Below are 20451 nucleotides of genomic sequence, written 5' to 3'. Positions count from 1 at the left end.
TTTCTTTATTTGCATAGTGAAAATGCACTTCTTGCGGCTCCGCAGACAGTCAATGTTCTCGAAAATTAAATATATCACTAAACAGTAGTATCCAAGGTAAGTGAGATGGACAATCTTGGAACATGTCAACACCAGAAGCTCCAAGTCAATAACACTAAGTAAGTCCCATCGTGCGGCGCGCCAGTCCTATTCAGGCCCCCACTAGTTATTGGCCCCCAACTTCCTGTCAGCATTTGAGACTCCTTTTCTTTTCATTCTGATCAAATTATTTCCACCACCATTTTCCACAAATCCAATATCCAGTGAGCGTGCCAGGAGGCACTTCGCCATTATGGAAGGCCTTCAAGTATTGTCCTTGGGCATGTCAAGGACCGGAACAGCTTGTAAGTCAAACTCAGCACAACATATCTGCACTCATTCTTAACCAATTTATCAGCGATGAAAGAGGCTCTTCGCATTCTTGGACACGAACAAGTCCACCATGCATATGAGCTTTACAGCCATCCCGAGCAATGTCGACAATGGCTTGCTGCTTGGGATGCAAAGGCAAAGGGCCTCGGTGAGACACTGGATCGCCATTACTGGGACAAGATCCTAGCAGGATACACCGCTGTGACGGATATGCCAGCTGTTTGTTTTGCAAAGGAGCTCATTGACGCCTATCCAGAAGCAAAGGTTGTCCTTGTTCAACGGGATGAGAAAGCCTGGCTTCGCAGCTTCAAAACAGCGGTGATAGATACCTATTTCGACAACTCACTCATCACGGCTTCGATATCCCTCTTCGATCGCGAGCTAATGCGACCGCTCCATTTCCTATGGAGTCGCCTTTTGGCCTCAAAAGACGGCTTTTTAGAAGGCACGACAAAGGAGCAGGTAGAGGAAAATGCTCTCAAGATCTATAGAAAGCACAATGCCCTGGTTATATCTCACACTCCTACGAAGAACTTGCTTCTCTTCAACCTTAAAGACGGCTGGGAGCCTCTTTGTGCATTTCTTGGCACAGAAATACCGAAGGTTCCATTTCCAAATGTCAACGAGGGTGATGCTGTCAAAGATATTGTTGCAGCCTTCACCAAAAAAAGCATGATTCGCGCGGCCCGAAATCTTGCTATCATCTGTGTCAGCTGTGCGACAGCATATTATCTGTGGGCTTGATGTTCTAGGAGTGGTGGTGTTCATGAGAAGTAGCTTTGATAAGAAAGTGATCTGATATCCAAGTTCTTCAGATACTATGCAGGGCCTATATAACGAGAAAATCCAGTGGGTGTCACGGAGAGAGAGAAAGATTCAGAAATGATAGGTGATTAAAGTCAGTTCAAAGTTCAATTAACTTGATACGGTCTAAGTTCGACCCGAATGGATACAAAATCCTTCCCTAGGTACAACGCCCATGTGGACCTCTAGATGGACCCAGAGAGTGGACGCAATCCCGATTTCTTGCTAACCAATCAACTCAAGCAAAGCCCTCCTTCTTATCTGCTGATTGGATGCTTCATCGGAATAGGTTGAGTAGTCTCCATCTGGGGTCAACCTTTTCTCAATTGGAGGTTCCATCAATCCCGCGGAATAATACCGCCAAGGGTCCCAAATAGAGATACCAAGAGGCTTGAAAGAATTCAAGTCATCGTCAGAAGTGTAAATTGTATGGGTAGTGTCTGGTCTTGGAAGTTTCTTGAAATCATTGATTCGCTCTGTAGTAAGATGCCGATATCTTGGGCTCAAATACCAAGAGTCGCCGACCTGATCATCCAGTGGTGGGATTGGTGGTGGAGCCCATACAGGGAACTCGATACCCTCCTTTAGCTCGAGGCTCAAGAGGAATGGAAGGTAGTCCCATTCACTGTATTGAAATCTCGGAGGGATCGTTGGAGGCGACGAAACGACGACTTTTTTCAAAACTTCATAGACAGTCACGACTTCGTCGACCATGGCCAACGAAAGACCTCTTTTATATGCGTATCCTTCAAGTGCCCATTTGTACTCCGTGTTCCACCGTGTTGAACGAACTGCTTCGTATATATCCGAATATACTTGCAAAACCCATAGCGCCCTGTAGACACGGACTTCTTCTATCCAAGAGGATGGACCGAAAGCAGCGTGAGCACGACGGACATGGATGTCTGGAGCTTTTCTGGTCGCATCCTCGAGGTTTCTCAACATGAGGCATATGCAAGCACAAGCTAAGCGTTGTATTTGGGCAGCGACCTTGATTATTCCACGTAGCACCTTATATGCCTCGAACTGACTCCTCCCCCGGAAGTGAAAACTGAGAGAATTTTCAGATGGAATAGACATGGTAGTGGAAATACTCATTGCTGGGAATTTTGAGCGAAATGAAGGAGTGCGGATAAAGACACTTTCACGAAAGAATCGATATATGTCACAGTTGAAAGTGTTGGGTATGTTCGCTGGAAGTTCTTGTCCCATGCTGCCGTATAGACGGATATGATGGTCTTCCACGTCGACTCTAGGTAAAGGTTTTGTTATTGAACAATTACAGAGAACCTTCTCTGTTATCCTGACACTGCCGGCTTGGAAGATCATTACCGCTCGAGGTGAGCACTGGAGCAGACTATCAAGTCCATAGAAATCATCTACATGATCGATGATCATGATAAGAACCTCCGTGGGCATTCGCTCGAGTTCATCCATCGTGTGATATACGAAGACGAAAGAAGTGAAATGTGATAGGTTAAGGGGCGGGGCAATGTCAGACTGTTTGGGGGCGCTCTGGATTGGGTATAGTTTGGATGGCGAGGTACATATCCAGCGTTTCAGATCGTACGTCAAAGTGGTATTCTGCAAAGTTGAAAGTATCGATAAGGAAATAAAACTGGAAAAGAATGATCGATTCAATATCAACCTAGAAATTCTCGAGCAAACGACCGTGGCTGGGAGATGTATCAATTTATCAATTTCCCCATCCGTTTGTACCGGTCTGGGCGCCAAGACATCAACCCGTTTGCCTTCCTCCACTCATCTTACCTGTTCTCACCTTCAATTTTATCAGAGACATACTACTTACATCTGGCTTGAATCGACAATGTCTACTGCAAGCCCTCACAGGGACACGGTCAGACCTAGAGGTCGCCCTTGTAAATCTTCTACCGGCACAGACAACTCAGTACGTACATCTCTCCCCCTTTTTTTCGTCCGCCACTTACCGGATCTACAGGAACGAAGGAGACAGATCCGCGATGCTCAAAGAGCCTATAGATCGCGTCAACAAAGCCTACTTGAATCTCTCAAGGAAAGAAACGCGCACCTGGAGGATGTTGTGGGCCAGCTCTCTCAGATCATGCACTCATTTCATCAAACCAAAGCGAGCCCGCACCTGCCACTATCAAACCTTCCAAAGGCAGTTGATCTGCTCGAAGACGAGATTACACTTCAACTGAAACGAGCTGAAGCCCCTTCTCTAAGAGAAAATTCTCAACAAAATTCTCAACACTATGCAAATTTGCCAATGTTCCAGGAAAAGATGCAGCATCTGCTCGTTCAACCCTCTTTGGATCTGGCGAAGACGGTTTATCCGCCCACCCCGGTCGTGAAGCAATCCGATTCTCCATTTTGGACCTCATTTCTTCAAACATCTCATCTGCTTATTCCGGGTGTTCCACCGACACTGTATAATGCATCTTGTGATACTTCTACAGGTCCGCTGGATCTCCACGGCCCGCCGATTCCCTACGCAACTACTCCCTTCACACAGAAGCTCTTTCGAGCGTGTGCTGAAAGTGGCCATCGCTATCTTATGAACGATACTGTTACTGATCATGAAATGTGGCGTGAATTTGGTCTCATGCTGCAAAAGGTCCCGAGGGTCGAGGTCACGTTGTACTTCAAACGAGTCCTAGCAGCAACACCCTGTAACCCCATTGAAGACTTTCGGTTCCCGTTCATCAGCCTCGGTGGTGCAGGTACACACTTTCCCCGCACGAGACAAATTTCTATCGGTGCATCTGGGCTACATAATCTACTTCCATTCCAAACGACAAATGGAATTAAAGAACTGCCTTCCGACGAAGAATGGTTCGACGTTCATGACGTCGAAGGCTTCTTGTCAAGCCGAGGAATTTTACTGAAATCCAACCGGTCGCTTCCGACAAATTCAGAACTATCTGGCACACGATTCATATCGCATGGATCCTCACAATCCTTTCTTGAACAAACTATGGAAGGAGATTGCCTTTCCTTCGATGAAGACTTATCAATAACCCCGATTATGAGTGTTGATGAAACTTCCATTATTGGAGGTAGGTACAAAGCTTCTAGTATCTAAATTTTCCAAGCTGACATCAAAGCAGAACTCAGCCGGCTTTGCATTTGTATCGGATGCGCCGCTGCATTTCGTCGACGAGACGTGGAGGCTCTAGTCTCCCACAGTGTTCAACAAATCCCAGATACGAGCCTCGACTCTATCGAGACATGAAGCCTTTTCCAGAACTTTCTCGTCAATTTTGATTCTAAATCAAACTGATCGATTCCACCAAATCATTTGTTTGCCTTTCTCCGGCTCATCACTTCTTCGCGCCAGAACCACAAGGCCGCAGCACTGGCACCTGGTCCAATGAACACAAACCCGGCCAACAAGTAGCCGAGTCCAACTTTCCAATGAACATTTGATAGTCCTGATCTGTGGAGATCGGCAATATTCACCAAACTCCAGATGAAGCTAGCTGCTGTCACGAGAAGGAAGTCATTCTGGAAGAACACAAAAACACCATCGGCCAACGTTTCCACTTGAGCGAATGAGTCTTTAGGAATGAATATCTGCATCAACGAAGTTTCCCTTGAAATGACACAGCCAATGACGACACTTAGATGGATGCAGGCTGCGATAGTTCCAGTTGTTTGATAAATCGCACGCAAGTGAAATATGTCATCCCCCTGCGACTTTTGGCTGTGCTCACTTGATCTCTTTACCATGTTGGCAATCTTTGCGAAGACATAGGTGAAGCAAGAGACCAGTGCAGGTGCCGGCTGCCAGGCCGCAATAACGACTTGTAGGCTCTTGGGGTCATTGAAAGGAAAGAAGAGCAGAATGGTGGGCACTACGAATCCAAGTATGAGCGCTGGGAGAATGAACTTGGCCGCGGGTACTTCTCGGCCCGGTAGCAGGAGGAATGCGGTTTTCCGCGAGACAAAAACGCCGGCAGCGAAGTATAGTGGCGCGATGAATCCAATTCCGCGCAGTTGGTACAAAATACCCCAAATGCTTGGACTATGCGGGAATTAGCCAAGTTCAAGTTCAAGTTCTACATTGGAGCTTTCTTACCTTGCTATCATCGACCACCTGTTCTTCTGTCGATATCCCTCGATGGTAAAAATTGCAATGAGAGGCAGCATCGACGACAAGAAATATAGCAGCTGCAATGGCTGCTCCTGGTGCGGGCTGGTAATCGCCGGGTGAAATATCGACACAAGTGTGGTGAGAATTTTGTCAATGGATGCTACACCTGTATAGGACTCACGCAAGCTTCCACTCAGGTCGTCAATTGAACGATTGACGACTGCTGCTCGGACCAAAGACCAAGTACCATTCACCTTACCAGCTGCGAACAGTAGTTGAAATGCAACTACTGCCAAGGCCGCAAAGATGGTGTACAAGAGGTATACAAACGATCCACGAGCAGATGGGGCTCTGAGCAATTCGTCGAAGAATGGAATTTTATGGGCCTTCTCGGGAGCTGGAAGCATGTTCAAGGACATACCCGAAGCATATGTGTCGACCCATCGATCTGTCAACACGCTTTTCGGGATATACGGGACGACGTATCTGGCGACAAATTTCAACACAGGAGTCTCCATGCATTCCATGCGCTGTCTGGCATGCGACTGCTTGACAAGAGACCAAGCACGGTCCTCACGTTCTCGCTGGGTTTTCTCGAAAATAGATGCAATTTCCGTTGTTGATAAGTCATTTGAGCCATTTTTCTTCAAAGACGAGATCAAATGGTTGGCCAAGGATGCCGCAGTTTCAATTGCATTATTGCCTCCTTGTCCAGTCAATGGTTCGAACTAAATTCAAGTTATAATTAGATACTGTCCAAAATTCCGAAAGGTCGCAAAACGTACTTTGTGTGCTGCGTCACCAATAGTCATAATTCTTTGAAAATACCATTTCTTGTAAACATACTCTGGCAGAGCTGTATACACAGAACTTATCTTGTGCTTGTACAAGTCTGAGAACTGCAATGTCGGGGTGATGTAGTCGTCCCAGTGCTCTTTGGCAAGCTTTTCCTCCTCTTCTTTCGTGTAACGCGGGATCTCAGAGCCATGGAGCGTTTTGCCCATGTTTCTCACTAGGAACCAGTAAGTCCTGTCTCCCGGGCCACTTGGAACCAGGTAAGAGAAATGCTCGTTGAAAACTGAGCTCATGGTTCCCTTTTCAACGCCTGGACCCCCTTCCGATATACCGAAGATGCAAGCGTATGTTGCTGGAAGGGCTTTTATCCAAGTCAGCTTCAATGTCTCAGTGGTCACAAAGGGGCTTTCCTACCATCTTGCTCGGACGGATCGATCCATGTTGGATCTAACTTTTGCGCGCTCTTCCACATCTGCTGGCGAACAGCTGAATGAATTCCATCTGCTCCAACAACGAATGTTCCCGTGAATTCCTTTCCAGATTGCGTAGTAACCGCCGCATGAGTCAGGTGATTTGTCACAGTAACCACTCTCTCAGAAGTCAGGATCTTGTTCTTTTGTTGAATCTTATCATACAGGATTTGAATCAACATGCGCCGGTCGAAAAATACGCATGGATAACCATGTCTTTGGAGTTTTAGTTAGAATCCTCGAATATCATATATTTCTCGGTGGCTAGGATGGAATGACAAACCTTTCAGAGATTCTTTCATTGAAATCCTCAAAGGACCAGAACGGCTTTCCATTCGAATCGCGAAAGAACACCTTCTCCACCGGAAACTCAGCTTCGGCGAGAACTTTTTCGTAGCAACCTAGTTGATCAAGAATTCGAAGACCATTGGGCAGAACACCAATACTTGCTCCGACTTGAGGCGCAATGTCGCGATAGGCCTCCAATACCAGAAAGTCAACCCCGTTCTTCTCCAGCATCAATGCTAGAGATAAACCAGCGATGCTTCCCCCCGCAATGATCACCTTCGTTTCTTTAGGCGGCATGATGGAATAATGATGGGGCCAAAATATTGAGCCGGTTTTCTTTACATGCTACGAATGAGAACTACACAAGTCTTTATAGCCTTGAATGGACCCACAGTTCAATCCGTGCGCTTTGTTGAAAGAGCCCCTGATTTGTATGATATTTTCGCATTTTTCCCCGTTGCCGTGCCCGCATTTCCTCGGATTCAGCCAAGTTGCGGGATTAACACACACTTCCCGTCGCCAAAATTATCCCGAATCTCCATGATCAATAATCAAACCAATCATGTTGCGGTTCAGGGTGGATTCGGGTGAATATTTGACCCACTCGCTGTGGGGTCTACCTACGGCCACGGCTGATCATCAACCGAGATTCCCAATCGAGAGAGTCCAATCAGAGAACAAAATCAGTTGAGTTAGATCAATCCTTATTTGAATATTGAACTTATACTATATCCCTCGATATTCTCTACACTTCAGCTTGAAAAATGTGTCTTGTTATCAAGATTGCCAGCTAACGTTCTGCTAGAATATGAAGTTGTCGCTCCGTTGACCAAGAATAGAGTACATAACCTACTAAGAACAGATTTAGTAGATCTGACGAGTGACCTTCGCAGAATAAAAACGATACCATGTTATCTGATTCGCTAAGATAGGATTTGATCATACAATTCCGTTCTCGATAAGTAGACTCGGATGTAATATGAACCTCTTATCTTTCAAAGGTTAAAGTAAAATGTACAGTTTCTGATTTTTACTCCTACAGTGCTCTTGAGGTACTAGTACCATTCCATGAAGGAGGTTTGTAGATCTTCCACGTCTCTAAGACGATATTTTGATTGACTTTATACACTTGACCTGCAAACCCGACGCGTATAATTTTGAAGCCCATTTGATATCCGTAATTATGCGACTATGACTGCACTAACAAAACGACGGAAGAGGTAGAGTAAAGGATACTTTAACTAATCAATCCTCCCTCAGAAAACTAATAATAAGTGCCGAAATCTTTTCCGGCTTATCATGCTGCGAGAAATGCCCAGCACCATCCACAATATCAAGCGTCGATCCAGGAATCGCCTCATTCAACTTATATGCCCAATCCACGACCTGCCAAGCATCATTTGCACCCCAGATAAGGTGGACTGGCAATTGACCCAATGTCGGAAGTTTCTCAACAATCTCCATCGTATGTTTCGGATCATAGTGTCGAATCTGGTGCTGGAAATAACTGGCCTGACCAACAGGGCCAGAAATGTATTCCAAGAAAGTGTCCAAACCGCCATCCTGCTCGAACTTATTTTTCTCATACACCCCCGACAAGATCCATTCTTTAAAAAGCGCCCGGTGATTCTCATCCGAAGCATTTATCATGTTCTCAAGGCCATTTTCCATCAATTGCCGCGTTCTCGGGGACGGATAGCTGTCAAAAGAGACCGTGTCGAGCAGCGTCAAAGACTTAACACGCTCAGGTGAACGAATACCGAACCGTTGCGCAATGGCACCGCCGAAATCGTGCGCTACAATATGAGCCTTGTCTATGTTCCAGAAAGAAAGAAGGCCCTCGAAGATTGGGACCTGCGCTGTTGGAGACGTGTCGATTGATTGATCCCACGGACGCTCGGATAGTCCGTATCCGAGAAGATCAAAGAGGTGGACTTTGTAGCCGGCTTTCACGAGATTGGGGACAATTCCGTGCCATACAAGTGAAGAGAAGGGCGTTCCATGAAGTAAAACGACCGGTTCGCCGTCTCCGAATATGCCATAGGCGATGCGGTTCCCATTGATGAGGGTGTTCTGGGTGGCAAGGGGCTCCATTTTTATGAGTAAATTTTTATCGGACGACTCTGGAGATTGTCCTGGGCATTGATTTATAGTATACCAGGGCTTGGAATTGTTTTTTTTTTCTACGTCATGGCAAAGACTCAAGTATGAGTCTACAAAAATACGAGGTTGATTTCAAAGCATGAGGGGTCGGCGTGGGGCCCGCTATAGTTCTACCAGGGCGATGCTCCCCGTGGAAAAGTTCACCCCAAGGGCTCAAGAACAGGTGATAATCATCATTTCTTTTCTCGGGCTTATGTGCTTTCACCCCCCGTATTCATTTTAATCATATTATTTCTTCGGTAGCGGCGCAATGACAATTCAAACTTAATGCTCGGCCAGAGACACCGATACCGGTCTCGATCAAGTTTGTGACGCACTGGTTTGTAGTGGGTCTCCCTGAACCATATCAAGCAAAACCGATTTAATCTTCACGTAAGCATCATCGTACGATGATCCATATTTTATCATGTCGCCGTGGCTACTATTGATCAATATGTGCGGCAAAAGCCGTTGGAAGGAGGGCTATATCCACAGCGTAAAATATCAGCGACGGAAAAACCACAATCATGTTTCTGAAGAACTCTGGAGAATCATACCGGATTAATTCTATCAGAAGAATTTTGTAACTGGGCAGTTTCATATGCGAAACAAGTCCTAAACGTATCCGCAATCAAAGAATACCCTTCAAGCACGGACAGCATCCAGCGCGCTTCTTCAAAGTCTGCATTCTGCTGTTCTGGTGATTTTTCAAGGAGATTGATATACTTCTTCAAACCCTCGAGTCTGGAGTCTAACTCGGGTGTTCCCATGAAAATAGTCCCACGTGTCGAAAGCTTTATGCTGCCTAGATTTGGGGTTGAGGGCCTTGAATCGATTGGCTCTTTCGACCCTGAATATAATATTGCCTGGTAATAGATCATTGTTAATACAATACTTCTGGAACCAAAATTTTCGTGGTCCACATACACTTTTAACTACAGTGCCGCCTTGGCTATGGGCAATGAATACTATAGGGCGCGAATGTGTCTGTGATATGATTTAGCGTTGCACTACCAGTACCTACAAGTCTGTAGATCATTTTTGCGAACATACTTCATCTAGGCCTCTCACTTTGCAAAGCTCCTCAACTAATATTTCTGAAACCGTTTGCAAGGCCGGTACTTGAGAGCCGACATTGGTGGTATGCGTTTCGTAGCCCCAAGTATAGATCCTTGAATCTGGTAGATCCAACGGTAAGAGACTTTCGAGCCAGTTCACTCCATTCGAAGCAGTCCATGATCTCTCGCGGTGCCCATTCAATCCGTGGACTGCAACAATACTGTCAAATTACATTAGCATTGAAATAATGTCCCAATGTCTTGAGAAGGATTGCCCTACTCCACATTAGCATTGGATCCGCTATAAAGCAATTTCAAGCCAGTTTCATGAAGTTCGTTTTCAGTTTCGTTCTACTAGGTGAATTCATTAATTCGAATAATCTTCATGTTATCAAGGTCATTTTCACTGCTTGCTCACTTGTTTGGTTTCTGGTGAGTCATCTTCTCTACGCTTGAAGATCCGAGAGAATTTCCGTGTTAAACGCCTCATTTTCAATTTTGGATTGTACCGGCCTTGGGTGCGCTGTGAATTTGAATTCACACCCACATGAACTTGTTAGTTAATGACACCAAAGCATGTTGTTGATAGATGTTCAGGGTCTGAAATAGGAAGTGCTAGAGTGATAAGCACGATAAGCTCGTTCCCCTCATCACGTGTCTAGCATTCACCAAAAATTTCGCATATCAATTCACTTTAATCCTAACTCTTGAAAAAAACAATCAGATTACTACTACATAATATGTCATCAAACACAGACAAACCAGGCCAAGCGCCCGGGACATCATTCGTCCCCGCCGACTCCAAAATCAACCACGAAGCCTCCATCAAATACTGGAGCAGCTTAGCAAGCACAAACAGTAACATGCTAGGCATGCTGGGCACATATCCATGGTATACACGAATTGAACTCCAAGGATCAAAGAACTTCCTCACAAAAGTGCGGCGATTACTACCTGGTCTCCCGGCAAGCGGGAAGTTCGCTCTCGGCGCGGACTGTGGCGCCGGCGTGGGACGCGTTACAGAGGGCTTTCTATCACATGTCTGCGACGTCGTCGATGCGGTCGAACCAGTCCGCAAATTCACGGACGTTTTGGCGAACTCTCAGCTCAAGACTGACGGTGTTGTTGGCGATATATACACTGTTGGCTTGGAGAATTGGTATCCCGAGAAGAAATACGATCTCATTTGGACGCAGTGGTGTGTGGGTCACTTAACGGATGCGCAATTGATTGATTATATTGTGCGGTGCCGGGGCTCGCTTGCTGAGAATGGGTTGGTTGTTTTGAAGGAGAATTTGTCGACGGATCGGCTGGGGCTGGATATGTTTGATGAGGAGGATAGCAGTGTGACTCGGACTGATGAGAAGTTCAGGCAGATTTTTGAGGCGGCCGGCATGGTTGTTATCAAGTCGGAGATTCAGACGGGGTTTCCGAAGCAGTTTAAGTTGCTTCCGGTTAAATCGTATGCGCTGCGGCCAAAGTCTTGAGGCCCGGGATAGCTTTCTCGATATCCTATATCTTGGGATAATTATTCAACCAGACGTCCGGGTATTATCTTGTGGTCGATTGCAAACCCTGGGGTGCTGCAACAGTCTTGCTATTCATGCCAATTGTTGTTGACTCCTACCTGGCAAGATCGTTTGGGGTGAATTTGGCTTGGAATCAGGTCTTTGAACTACCTGGTCGCGCTACCCACCTGGGCAGGTGGCAGCAATCAAAAGAAATACTACTAGTAGTATGATTGCAGCCGGCCGGGTCTCTCTCGTTTTCTGGTACACTTTAAGTTCGATCTCTTCACAATGCCAGTGGTCACTGCTTCCGATTTCCATCAAGCATACGGCATAGTCCACGGGTATAATTGAACTGTATCAGTTCGGGTTCAAGTTTATAATTTTCCAAGGCCACCCCGATTCCCAACGTTCAAGTTTGGAACACAAAATAATATTAGACGCAATATATGTACGTTCATTCCATTCCGATTCTCCGATAAACAAGACAAGAATGCCATTATGAATAAACCGTTAGAGGGGGGGGGGGGGGGGTAAATGTAGTGTATCCTCATCTCATCTCATTCGTCGTTCCCTATGTCCACCATGAACCAATTATGTTTCTTGGTTTTCCACTTGCAAGAAATTGACCCTTCGATAGCAGATGCTGCTGTGGCAATTCCAGGTGGGAGAAGTGAAGATTCACTGGTGACTATCTCCCTGATTAAGAATAAGGGGAATGGTGTGACACATGACACCTTCGCTTCTAAAAGGAGCAGCCAAAGGGGGGAAAGAAAAACACAAAGCTCTCATCAAAAACAAAACTCCCTTTACACCTACAAGCCACTCCCATAGTTACAAAAATTGTGGAGAAACAAGCCATGCTCATGTTCATGCTTTGGCTTCGCCGCGGCGCAACGCTAGCAATGCCCGGACGTCGGTGACATATTGCAGTGCCTCGAACATAGGAACCAAGTGCAGCAGATCGTTATCCGTTGGGTCGTTGATCCAGCCCTCAATCGGGACAGCATTGTCTATAAGAGATGTGTTAGTTTGGCGGAAGGCTATGAGGAAAACTATAAGAATAGATGCATACCCTCGTGGAAAATGTAGCTCAACGGGCTGTTGTCCAAGATCATGACCTTGCTCAAGTCGGGTTCCACAGAGCTGAGATCTTTGATATACGCACCCTGGCGGAACGTACAGTGCTGTCGGTAATAGCGGCCCTGGAAGTACTTGCGCTCCTGCTCGAGCCAGTCGATCACGGGGTCGGCATACTCCTGGACACTGGCAGTGAAGATTACCAGTTTGTACCACTTGGAAACCTTGCGCAAGAACTCGTCACAATGCGGCCGCTTATGGACATAGTACAAGATGGGATGTTGAGGACCCAGAGTGGCCTGTGGCCCACCCGGTGTCAAGGCGGTGGTCATGGGCATGGAGAGCTTGACCTCGACCATATGGCCACTTGACATACGGCCGCCCTTGGCAAGCGAATGGATGAGCGTCTCGTCGAGGTCCAGTACCAGCGTCTTCTGTGGGAGTCGGGCATTGCGCGGAGCAGCGGTATATGAAGGTAGTCGCGGGGGAGGAGAGGCCGCGGCGGATCGGGGGAGGAATGCGGGTATTTGGTGATGCGGTGAACGGAGGAAGAGGTGGGAGATTTCAAGCTATCGGCGCCCTGGACGCGGGTCACACCCTCGGGCATTGGATGGCCAAGGTCGGTACTCTGAGTCCGGCGCTGCCTCTGTCGTTTAGAAACCTCCTCGTTATGTAGCTTGATACGTATCGATCGACGCGGGGTATTATCATCTGGGTTGGTCTCGGGGAAAGGTTCGATGTCAACGCTCGGTGTCCTGCTCGAGGTTCTGCTATGTCGAGGTTTCGCGCTTGTAAGGCCTTTGATACTCCGTTTTTCTGTATCCGATTCCGAGGTTGTCGATATGATGGAATCTCGTGATGTTTGCGGTTTCACCTTGCGGGTGGAGCCACTGCGCCGCCGACCTTCTACCCGAGGAGGAGAGGCCCCTTTATCCGACCGGATCCTGGGGTCGGCAGAAGGGTGGCGCCAAATTTTCCTCACTGGAGCTAAGAGCGAATAGTGCCCGTCATCGTTTTGGAAGCATTGGGCTAAATAGATGCCTGGTGCCGCTAGCGTAGATAGAATGAAGTGTATCGTTTCCGTGATCGCGTCGAAGATTCGGTGGGTGAAAAGTCGCCAGGTACTTTTAGTTACCAGAGTTCCATCCTTTTGAATTCCGTGGAGTAAAGTCGATTTCTCGTCATATGAGTGGTGATTATCGTCGTCATCATCTCGGTCATTGGCTGATGCGACACCGTCGTAACTCTTGTCTAAAGCAACAGTGGACCGGAAGTTGTCGGTGCTATAAGATCGATGCTTTGCGAAGTCGGTGGGCAAGGTCTCGCGCCTTTTCTCGCCCTGGGATTGTGATCGCGGACGCGGTGAGCTGGAAGACTGGCCGATGACTCGCGAGGAAAGGATATTCAGCGAGTTCATCTTCCAACAAGGCCCACGGGGAGATAGACAAGGAGATCTAATAGAAGATGATCGTGAGCGAATCGTCACCGCATAAGGTAGGCCATGGGCCAATATGAAGTCGTCAAGGGTCGTGGATCACAAAGGGGGGAGAGAGAAGAAGAGACGAGGAGGAAGAAGAAGAAGAAGAAGAGAGGAAGAGGAAGCTAGTGCAAGTGAGCAAGGTGAGTGTTAGGAACCAACCTCGATGCGCCTGTCACCCGAGCCCGGATCTACTTCCGCTATGCCCAGTCCGATATCTACGGAGGGGGCGGAAATGCAGTAGACTCCCAAAGGTAATCAAAGAAACAAAGAAAGGTTTGATGGTCTAAAAAGAAAAAGAGAAAAGAAATGGAAAATGAAGAGGAGAAGTGAAGAGGAGAGGTTCGCAAGTGTGGGGAAGCGGACAAAGTTCGAACGGCAGAAAATCATCTTGACCTTCTTTGCTCTTTGCTCTTTGCTTTCTTTGATACTTCCCTGACATACCCTGGTATACTTGGAGATACTCTGGAATTGCCCCTTCACTGTAGAGGACAGAGAGAAACAGTATGTTGTCAATTCATGATCGGTTTGCCATGTTTACCATCGAATCTAATCCCCTGCTAACATCTTCTTCAGCTCCTCTACCATCCCACATGCCGTCCACGTCGCCGGCCCTGACACCAGGCCTGTCGTCTTTCCTCAAATCTCTCAAATCCAATCCTATTGACACTTCGATTGAGAATCTCATCTCGTGCGTCTTATACCTCTCAACGTGTCATGCGCTGTGCGCTGTGCGCTATGCGCTATCCTACGATTCCCCCACTAATGACTCAACGCCAGACTCCTCAAACGCCGCCAAATCTGCCATTCACGATCATGCGCTACCGCAACCGCCTACTTACTCCGCAGTGTAGTCTCTCTATGTCGGACATCCGAGTCGTCTAAGCTCATCGAGCGAGTGCAGAGTGTGGGCCGCCGCCTCATGGCCGCGCAGCCGCGCGAGATGGTAGTGGGGAATATTGTGCGACGAGTCCTCGGTCTCATTCGCGACGAAGCAGAGGACGATCGCGATGCGGAGTTTGCCCTCAGTGAATCGGAGAGTCAACCTCAAACCCCTCGGGCTTTCGATGGTGAGCGTGCCTCAAATCCTTGATATTCGCATTCGCTATAAATACACGCTTGGAGATTTCCGACCCCGCTAACTCAGACTGAATAGATGCATCATTGCCCTTGGATCGCGATTCCCTCGCCTTAGGCGCAGAGCGATCCACTCGTCCCCCACTGACATCCATGTTCAGTCTTCTCTCTCACCCCGAACCCGAAGCCTCCCTGCCCAGCACACCAGGCTCTCAATCTCCGGGCGGCCACTACTCCGGCAACAACTTCACAAAGGATCTCCGCGCCGAGGTACTGGAGGGCATCAACGAGATTATCGACGAGCTCGGCCAAGTCGACGAGCAGATCTCCAACTACGCCCTCGAGCACATCCACTCCAACGAGATCATCCTAACCCACACATCCTCCACAACGGTGCAAAAATTCCTCCTCCGAGCCGCAACCAAGCGCAAGTTCACCGTCGTCCACGCAGAGTCATACCCAAACAACCACGAGGTCACACACGCCACCGTCAGCGGCACCCGCCCGGACGATGACGAGCTGCTGAGCTTCGAGTCTTTCCAGAAACCCCTCATTGCCCACGGCATCACGGTCATTCTGATTCCCGACTCCGCCGTCTTCGCCCTCATGTCCCGAGTCAACAAGGTCATCCTGGGCACGCACTCCGTCCTCGCTAACGGCGGTCTCGTCGCAGCGGCCGGAACCCGCGTCATCGCGCGCGCAGCAAAGGTCCACCAAACCCCCGTCGTAGTAGTCAGCGGAGTCTACAAACTGAGTCCCGTGTATCCATTCGACTTCGACTCTCTGATCGAATACGGCGATGCGAGCAAGGTCCTCCCCTACGAGGACGGCGACCTTGTCGAGAAGATTGACGTTCAGAACCCGCTCTACGATTATGTTCCCGCGGAGCTGGTGGATCTTTACATCACCAATCTGTTAGTATCCTTTACTTTCATCCCCCCCCCTTTTTGGCATTATTTCTAACAACTTTGCAGTGGTGGCCATGCCCCATCATATCTCTACAGGATTGTCTCTGACCATTACCGGAAGGAGGATATCAGCTTCTGAGCGATTACGAATTGTTACGTAGGATAGAGACAAAAAGTGACCAGGTTAACGAAAGACATATGAGCTAGAGTCTTATGAGCTTTTGCATTTTAAATTGCATTTTAGAGACTTTATTGTTTGCGGTAATTCGAATTGGACTGTACTATGTAAAGCGTAGTTAGAGTAGCCCTGAAACCATCTTCAGCCTCAATGGTTGGTCGATGAGGCCAGCCGCAGCTTGGTTCCAACCATCCGCCCAGGCAAGAGAATTGTATATTGAATGATTAGAGAGCACCAAAATACTAGTAAGATGGTAATGCTGAATTTTGATGAAAAATGGTCGTTATAACGATACCAATCCAGTCTTCGGTGTCGTAGTGGGGTCAATCTAGACCTAGAATATATACTAGTTACTAATACTGGTAGTAGAATATAGTATTTGGGAGGATATAATATTCAATGAACTTCAAGTTTGGGCACTCTGACCATGTTCTCAAAAAACATTGTATTCTCAAAAATATGGTCGGGACAACTGTATTTTCATTGTATTCTACTACCAGTAGATTACTATAGGACGGGCTGGAAGGAGTTGAGATAATCAATTCTCGAGGTACAAGGTTGAAACTTGATTTGATGTTTCAAATTGACAGGTTTATGAGATCTAATTAATCTAGATAACTCAGAGATGCGGCAACAACTTGAAGCTTCAAGTCTATCCAACCGTGACTTTGGAAGGTTCCATTTGTTGATTGTTATTACCTCGGCAGAAGATCTATATATCTAAGCCCTGGCTACTGACTCGGATCTGAAGAACCGCTAACAGTCTCCACAACTCAAAAGTATCGCATTGCAATTGACCACTAGCACCCGAGGAACAATTGGCGGAGTCGGAAACAAACAATACGTCACTCTCATGACTCTAGCAAGTACCCACAGATACGAGTACTAGTAGTATACAAACCGGGGTGACCGAACCGTTGTCTCAAAGTCGTGCGGGGACTCCGCATCACTGCAAATACAAGTCTACAAATCGACGGGTAAGAGTACCAGTATACAACCAAGACCTGAGCATACACCCCAACATAGAAACGCGGGGGGGGGGGGGCAGCAAGTCCCAACCATCTCGAAGGCCAAGAAGAAACATTTGAAAGGTCGTAGCGCCAAATTTTTGGAATTGTATCGAAAATCGTGGTTAATTCACATCAAACCAGAACAGAACCAGACCGGAAGCCCGCCCCAGAGGGGTAATTCCCAAAAAAAAAATTCTCATGAAATCCAGGCGCTAACATGGAGCGGGGACTTCCAGTCTAGCCATACACACACATCCACACACACAGAGAGAGATCCTCCTCGGAAGCATTGATTTTGGTTGTTGCTTTTGCGCAACTCCCTTAAGAACGGGGCTTCTCCTTCTTCTCCTTCCACAGAGCGGCGAGACCGACACCGGAGACCTTGACGACCTTGAAACGGACACCGGGAATATCACCCTTGGCCTTGCCCTTGCGACCGAAACCGGCCAGGAGAACCTCGTCGTTCTCGTCGATGAAGTTCAGGCAACCGTCATTGGGGACTAAAGGGAAGGAAGATGTTAGCGATTGTGTCGGGAAGCATGCCGTGGTTGATTTTGTCGGATCCGACATGGCATGGCATGACGTCGTTTGCGACGTTTGTTGGAGAGAGAGGAAACCCACCGAAAGCAGCGACCTTCTTGCCGTTCTTGATCAGCTGGACCTTGACACACTTGCGAATGGCGGAGTTGGGCTGCTTGGCCTCAACACCGACCTTCTCAAGGACGATACCCTTGGCGTGGGAAGCACCACCGAAGGGGGAGGACTTGTAGGCGGTTCCGAGGAGACGCTTCTTGAAGTTGAGGTCGGCCCACTTCTGCTCCTTGCGGTGCGCCTGGAGCTTGCGAGCGGCGTTAAGACCACGAGGTTGTCCCTTACCCATGTTGGCGGATGATTGAACGTCTGGAGTGATGACTTCGTTAGTGATATTCTGGGAGCGCGGAGTTGAGAATCGGTTGTGTTGAGAAGGAGGGGTTTCGATCGTAGTGCGAATGCGAGTGTCGTAGAGTGGGTGGAGGGGTGGGTGGCTTCGATGGTGGGAGATCTGGGAATTTTTGTGCGTGCAAGTCGAGATTCGAGATCGGGTTGGATTGACAATGTCGAGGTATCGCCAGGAAACCGCAAATCGAAAATCGGCAGACACGCACAGGAATTTCCAGAGGGGTATTCTCCCACCTCGTGGGGTGTTCGAATACGTACCGACTGAAAATGGGTGTTGTCGCTGAAGGGTTGTGGTCGACGAAGGGTTCGGATAGCACTTTGACCGGGGCGGACTCGCTTGCTTGGGACGCTTTTTCCTAATCCCGTGACTTGTGTGCGCTTTTGCCCTAAGCGAGTCACCTGATAATAGTAACCCCACTTATTGCTTATGTCATATATAGCTCCATCTTTATCTGTTATCAGTCTTGGCATTACGCCCGGGGCCATTAAGGTAGGCGACATATCCCGAATCTCATACATACTTCAGTACATACCTAAGTATACTTGGCAGCCTCGACTCGTTCCCCCATGGACCTCTCTCGAAAACCAACCAACTCACAGCGGCTACCACCACCCGCTCTCTTCCAAGGCCCACCCTCACACAATGCATCCAACGTCTCACTCGCCGTCCCCCAAACCAACCCAACCCTCACAACACCATCACGCAGCCAACCTCCACCTCTAAACCGTGCCCTCAGCCCCGGCACCAAAGGCGACAATCGCAGCCTCCTTTCCCCCTTTATATCGCGCCGACCATCCAAGAATGACGTCGACGGCTCAGACGCCATCTGGCAAGAAATGCAAAGTGCCCTCTCCGAAGTCGAACTAAGCGCCGTAACCAGCGAACACGTATTTGGAGAAAAGCACGCCGAGGCCCTAGAAGACCTGCGAACAAAACAACTAAACCTCGCCCAAGCGTGGGCCCGCAGCGAAGCAGATGACGAGGTAGTGGACTCGAGTCGCAACACCGCCGACGGGGAGAGTGCGCAGCGCCGGGGCTCATCAGAAGCAACTACCACGAAAGACACTACCGGAGTAGGAGCCGGTGAATCTGTCCCCGCGAGAGATCGCGTCTCGCACCGCACATTAGACGAGGAGACGGAGAAGGACATCATTCTAGCGCGGAAGCGCCGCGACGCAAATGATCGGTACTTTGATCGCGTCAATCAGGGCGTTTTGGACGTTGTTGCGAAGCTTGAGGAAGTTTCGCAGGCTATGCGGACGGTTGAGCGCGAGAGTAAGGATATATGGAGTGATTCGGAGAGTTTGACTACTGCGCCGCCGTCAACTAATGCTGGGTGATGTGATTCTGGCTGAACCTGATGCCGCTACGACTTGCGCTGGACGCCCTTTTAACCTTTACACCATTGAATTGATTTCTCAACCCGTAGCCATGGCTTAGTATCACCGTGGCCGCACTAATAGACATACTGTATATACTTGTTAACAAAGAGGTTCCGGTAAATTATACAATCAAAATAATGGTCCGCAAAACGCCAGGGTATCCAAACTCCATTGCTCCAAACAAAAAGGCGCATCCATAATATACATCGTCAAGAGTTGAGATGAGGAATCGAGAGACCTTGACTCAGAGTAACCATCTATTACTCCTTCTTCACCAAGTTCATAATGCCCCTCCAGCTTTCAGCAGTGGCATCCCTCACATCCTCCCACCTCGTCTCATGCGCCTTCCTCGCCAACTTCTCAACCTCTGTATTCCACCGATGCTTGAGAACCTCCTTGACGGTGATCGGGCCTTCTCGCGGCGGGAAGCGATCTTCCAGGGTGCGGGGGATATCTTCAGGGAGATTCCGACGATCATAGGCACCGGTCGACCTCGCGAGCCAATTTATTTGGTCGACTTGTTCGCGAATGACGCGCCGTTGTTCGAGGCGGTTTGTGCGGTGGATGGTGATTGTTATGTAGAGCGCGGAAGTGGTGAGGGCGAATCCGCCAATCTATCGCGCAAGAAATATGAGTTAGCTTCTATATAGTTTCGAGGGAAGTCGGTAAAGTTTGGACTGGACATACAAAGCCCGTAAAGAAGCCCATGGCAGTCGCGGGTGAGTGGTGGCCGGGATTGGCGATGGGGAATAGTGGAAAGTCGCGGAAGAGATATGAAGAGAGCAAAGAGTTTGAATACTCTCTATCTGACAGGGTATGGAAAGCAGTGAAATGTCCGTGTTTAA

The 20451-nt window shown here is 48.2% G+C and overlaps 11 protein-coding genes across 11 annotated transcripts; 5 read left to right on the top strand and 6 right to left on the bottom strand.

The window, feature by feature from the left end:
• Positions 1-438: 438 nt before the first annotated feature.
• On the top strand, positions 439-1155 carry N7533_011346 (sulfotransferase family protein; the record flags this gene model as incomplete). Its single annotated transcript, XM_057107996.1, has 1 exon — positions 439-1155. The coding sequence occupies one exon, from the start codon at positions 439-441 to the stop codon at positions 1153-1155; it is 717 nt and encodes a 238-aa protein (XP_056955374.1).
• A 285-nt stretch (positions 1156-1440) lies between these two features.
• N7533_011345 (uncharacterized protein) lies at positions 1441-2652 on the bottom strand (the record flags this gene model as incomplete). Its single annotated transcript, XM_057107995.1, has 1 exon — positions 1441-2652. One exon carries the CDS (start codon positions 2650-2652, stop codon positions 1441-1443), a length of 1212 nt encoding a protein of 403 aa, XP_056955373.1.
• Positions 2653-3043: 391 nt separating this feature from the next.
• On the top strand, positions 3044-4282 carry N7533_011344 (bZIP transcription factor; the record flags this gene model as incomplete). Its single annotated transcript, XM_057107994.1, has 1 exon — positions 3044-4282. The coding sequence occupies one exon, from the start codon at positions 3044-3046 to the stop codon at positions 4280-4282; it is 1239 nt and encodes a 412-aa protein (XP_056955372.1).
• Positions 4283-4494: 212 nt separating this feature from the next.
• On the bottom strand, positions 4495-7143 carry N7533_011343 (FAD-dependent oxidoreductase; the record flags this gene model as incomplete). The annotated part of the gene is made up of 5 exons (XM_057107993.1): positions 4495-5224; positions 5279-6021; positions 6079-6449; positions 6503-6774; positions 6842-7143. 5 exons carry the CDS (start codon positions 7141-7143, stop codon positions 4495-4497), a joined length of 2418 nt encoding a protein of 805 aa, XP_056955371.1.
• Positions 7144-8091: 948 nt separating this feature from the next.
• Positions 8092-8940, bottom strand: N7533_011342 (alpha/beta fold hydrolase; the record flags this gene model as incomplete). The annotated part of the gene is made up of 1 exon (XM_057107992.1): positions 8092-8940. One exon carries the CDS (start codon positions 8938-8940, stop codon positions 8092-8094), a length of 849 nt encoding a protein of 282 aa, XP_056955370.1.
• Positions 8941-10786: 1846 nt separating this feature from the next.
• N7533_011341 (N-terminal protein methyltransferase) lies at positions 10787-11533 on the top strand (the record flags this gene model as incomplete). The annotated part of the gene is made up of 1 exon (XM_057107991.1): positions 10787-11533. One exon carries the CDS (start codon positions 10787-10789, stop codon positions 11531-11533), a length of 747 nt encoding a protein of 248 aa, XP_056955369.1.
• An 891-nt stretch (positions 11534-12424) lies between these two features.
• Positions 12425-14051, bottom strand: nemA (Nem1-Spo7 phosphatase catalytic subunit NEM1; the record flags this gene model as incomplete). Its single annotated transcript, XM_057107990.1, has 3 exons — positions 12425-12567; positions 12630-13065; positions 13179-14051. The coding sequence occupies 3 exons, from the start codon at positions 14049-14051 to the stop codon at positions 12425-12427; spliced, it is 1452 nt and encodes a 483-aa protein (XP_056955368.1).
• Positions 14052-14704: 653 nt separating this feature from the next.
• N7533_011339 (translation initiation factor eIF2B subunit beta) lies at positions 14705-16235 on the top strand (the record flags this gene model as incomplete). Its single annotated transcript, XM_057107989.1, has 4 exons — positions 14705-14802; positions 14892-15181; positions 15268-16102; positions 16163-16235. The coding sequence occupies 4 exons, from the start codon at positions 14705-14707 to the stop codon at positions 16233-16235; spliced, it is 1296 nt and encodes a 431-aa protein (XP_056955367.1).
• Positions 16236-17605: 1370 nt separating this feature from the next.
• Positions 17606-18164, bottom strand: rps23 (40S ribosomal protein uS12; the record flags this gene model as incomplete). The annotated part of the gene is made up of 2 exons (XM_057107988.1): positions 17606-17784; positions 17906-18164. The coding sequence occupies 2 exons, from the start codon at positions 18162-18164 to the stop codon at positions 17606-17608; spliced, it is 438 nt and encodes a 145-aa protein (XP_056955366.1).
• A 626-nt stretch (positions 18165-18790) lies between these two features.
• Positions 18791-19564, top strand: N7533_011337 (DUF5315 domain-containing protein; the record flags this gene model as incomplete). The annotated part of the gene is made up of 1 exon (XM_057107987.1): positions 18791-19564. One exon carries the CDS (start codon positions 18791-18793, stop codon positions 19562-19564), a length of 774 nt encoding a protein of 257 aa, XP_056955365.1.
• A 302-nt stretch (positions 19565-19866) lies between these two features.
• Positions 19867-20314, bottom strand: N7533_011336 (MICOS complex subunit Mic12 family protein; the record flags this gene model as incomplete). The annotated part of the gene is made up of 2 exons (XM_057107986.1): positions 19867-20220; positions 20294-20314. The coding sequence occupies 2 exons, from the start codon at positions 20312-20314 to the stop codon at positions 19867-19869; spliced, it is 375 nt and encodes a 124-aa protein (XP_056955364.1).
• Positions 20315-20451: the final 137 nt, after the last annotated feature.

This window comes from Penicillium manginii, assembly GCF_028828005.1.
Source record: "Penicillium manginii strain IBT 31320 chromosome Unknown utg000008l:1.0-3226943.0:1.0-3228205.0, whole genome shotgun sequence".
In the NCBI taxonomy this organism is placed as follows: domain Eukaryota; kingdom Fungi; phylum Ascomycota; class Eurotiomycetes; order Eurotiales; family Aspergillaceae; genus Penicillium; species Penicillium manginii.
Note: the sequence above shows the minus strand (reverse complement) of the source record. Positions and strands in the feature narration are given on the sequence as shown.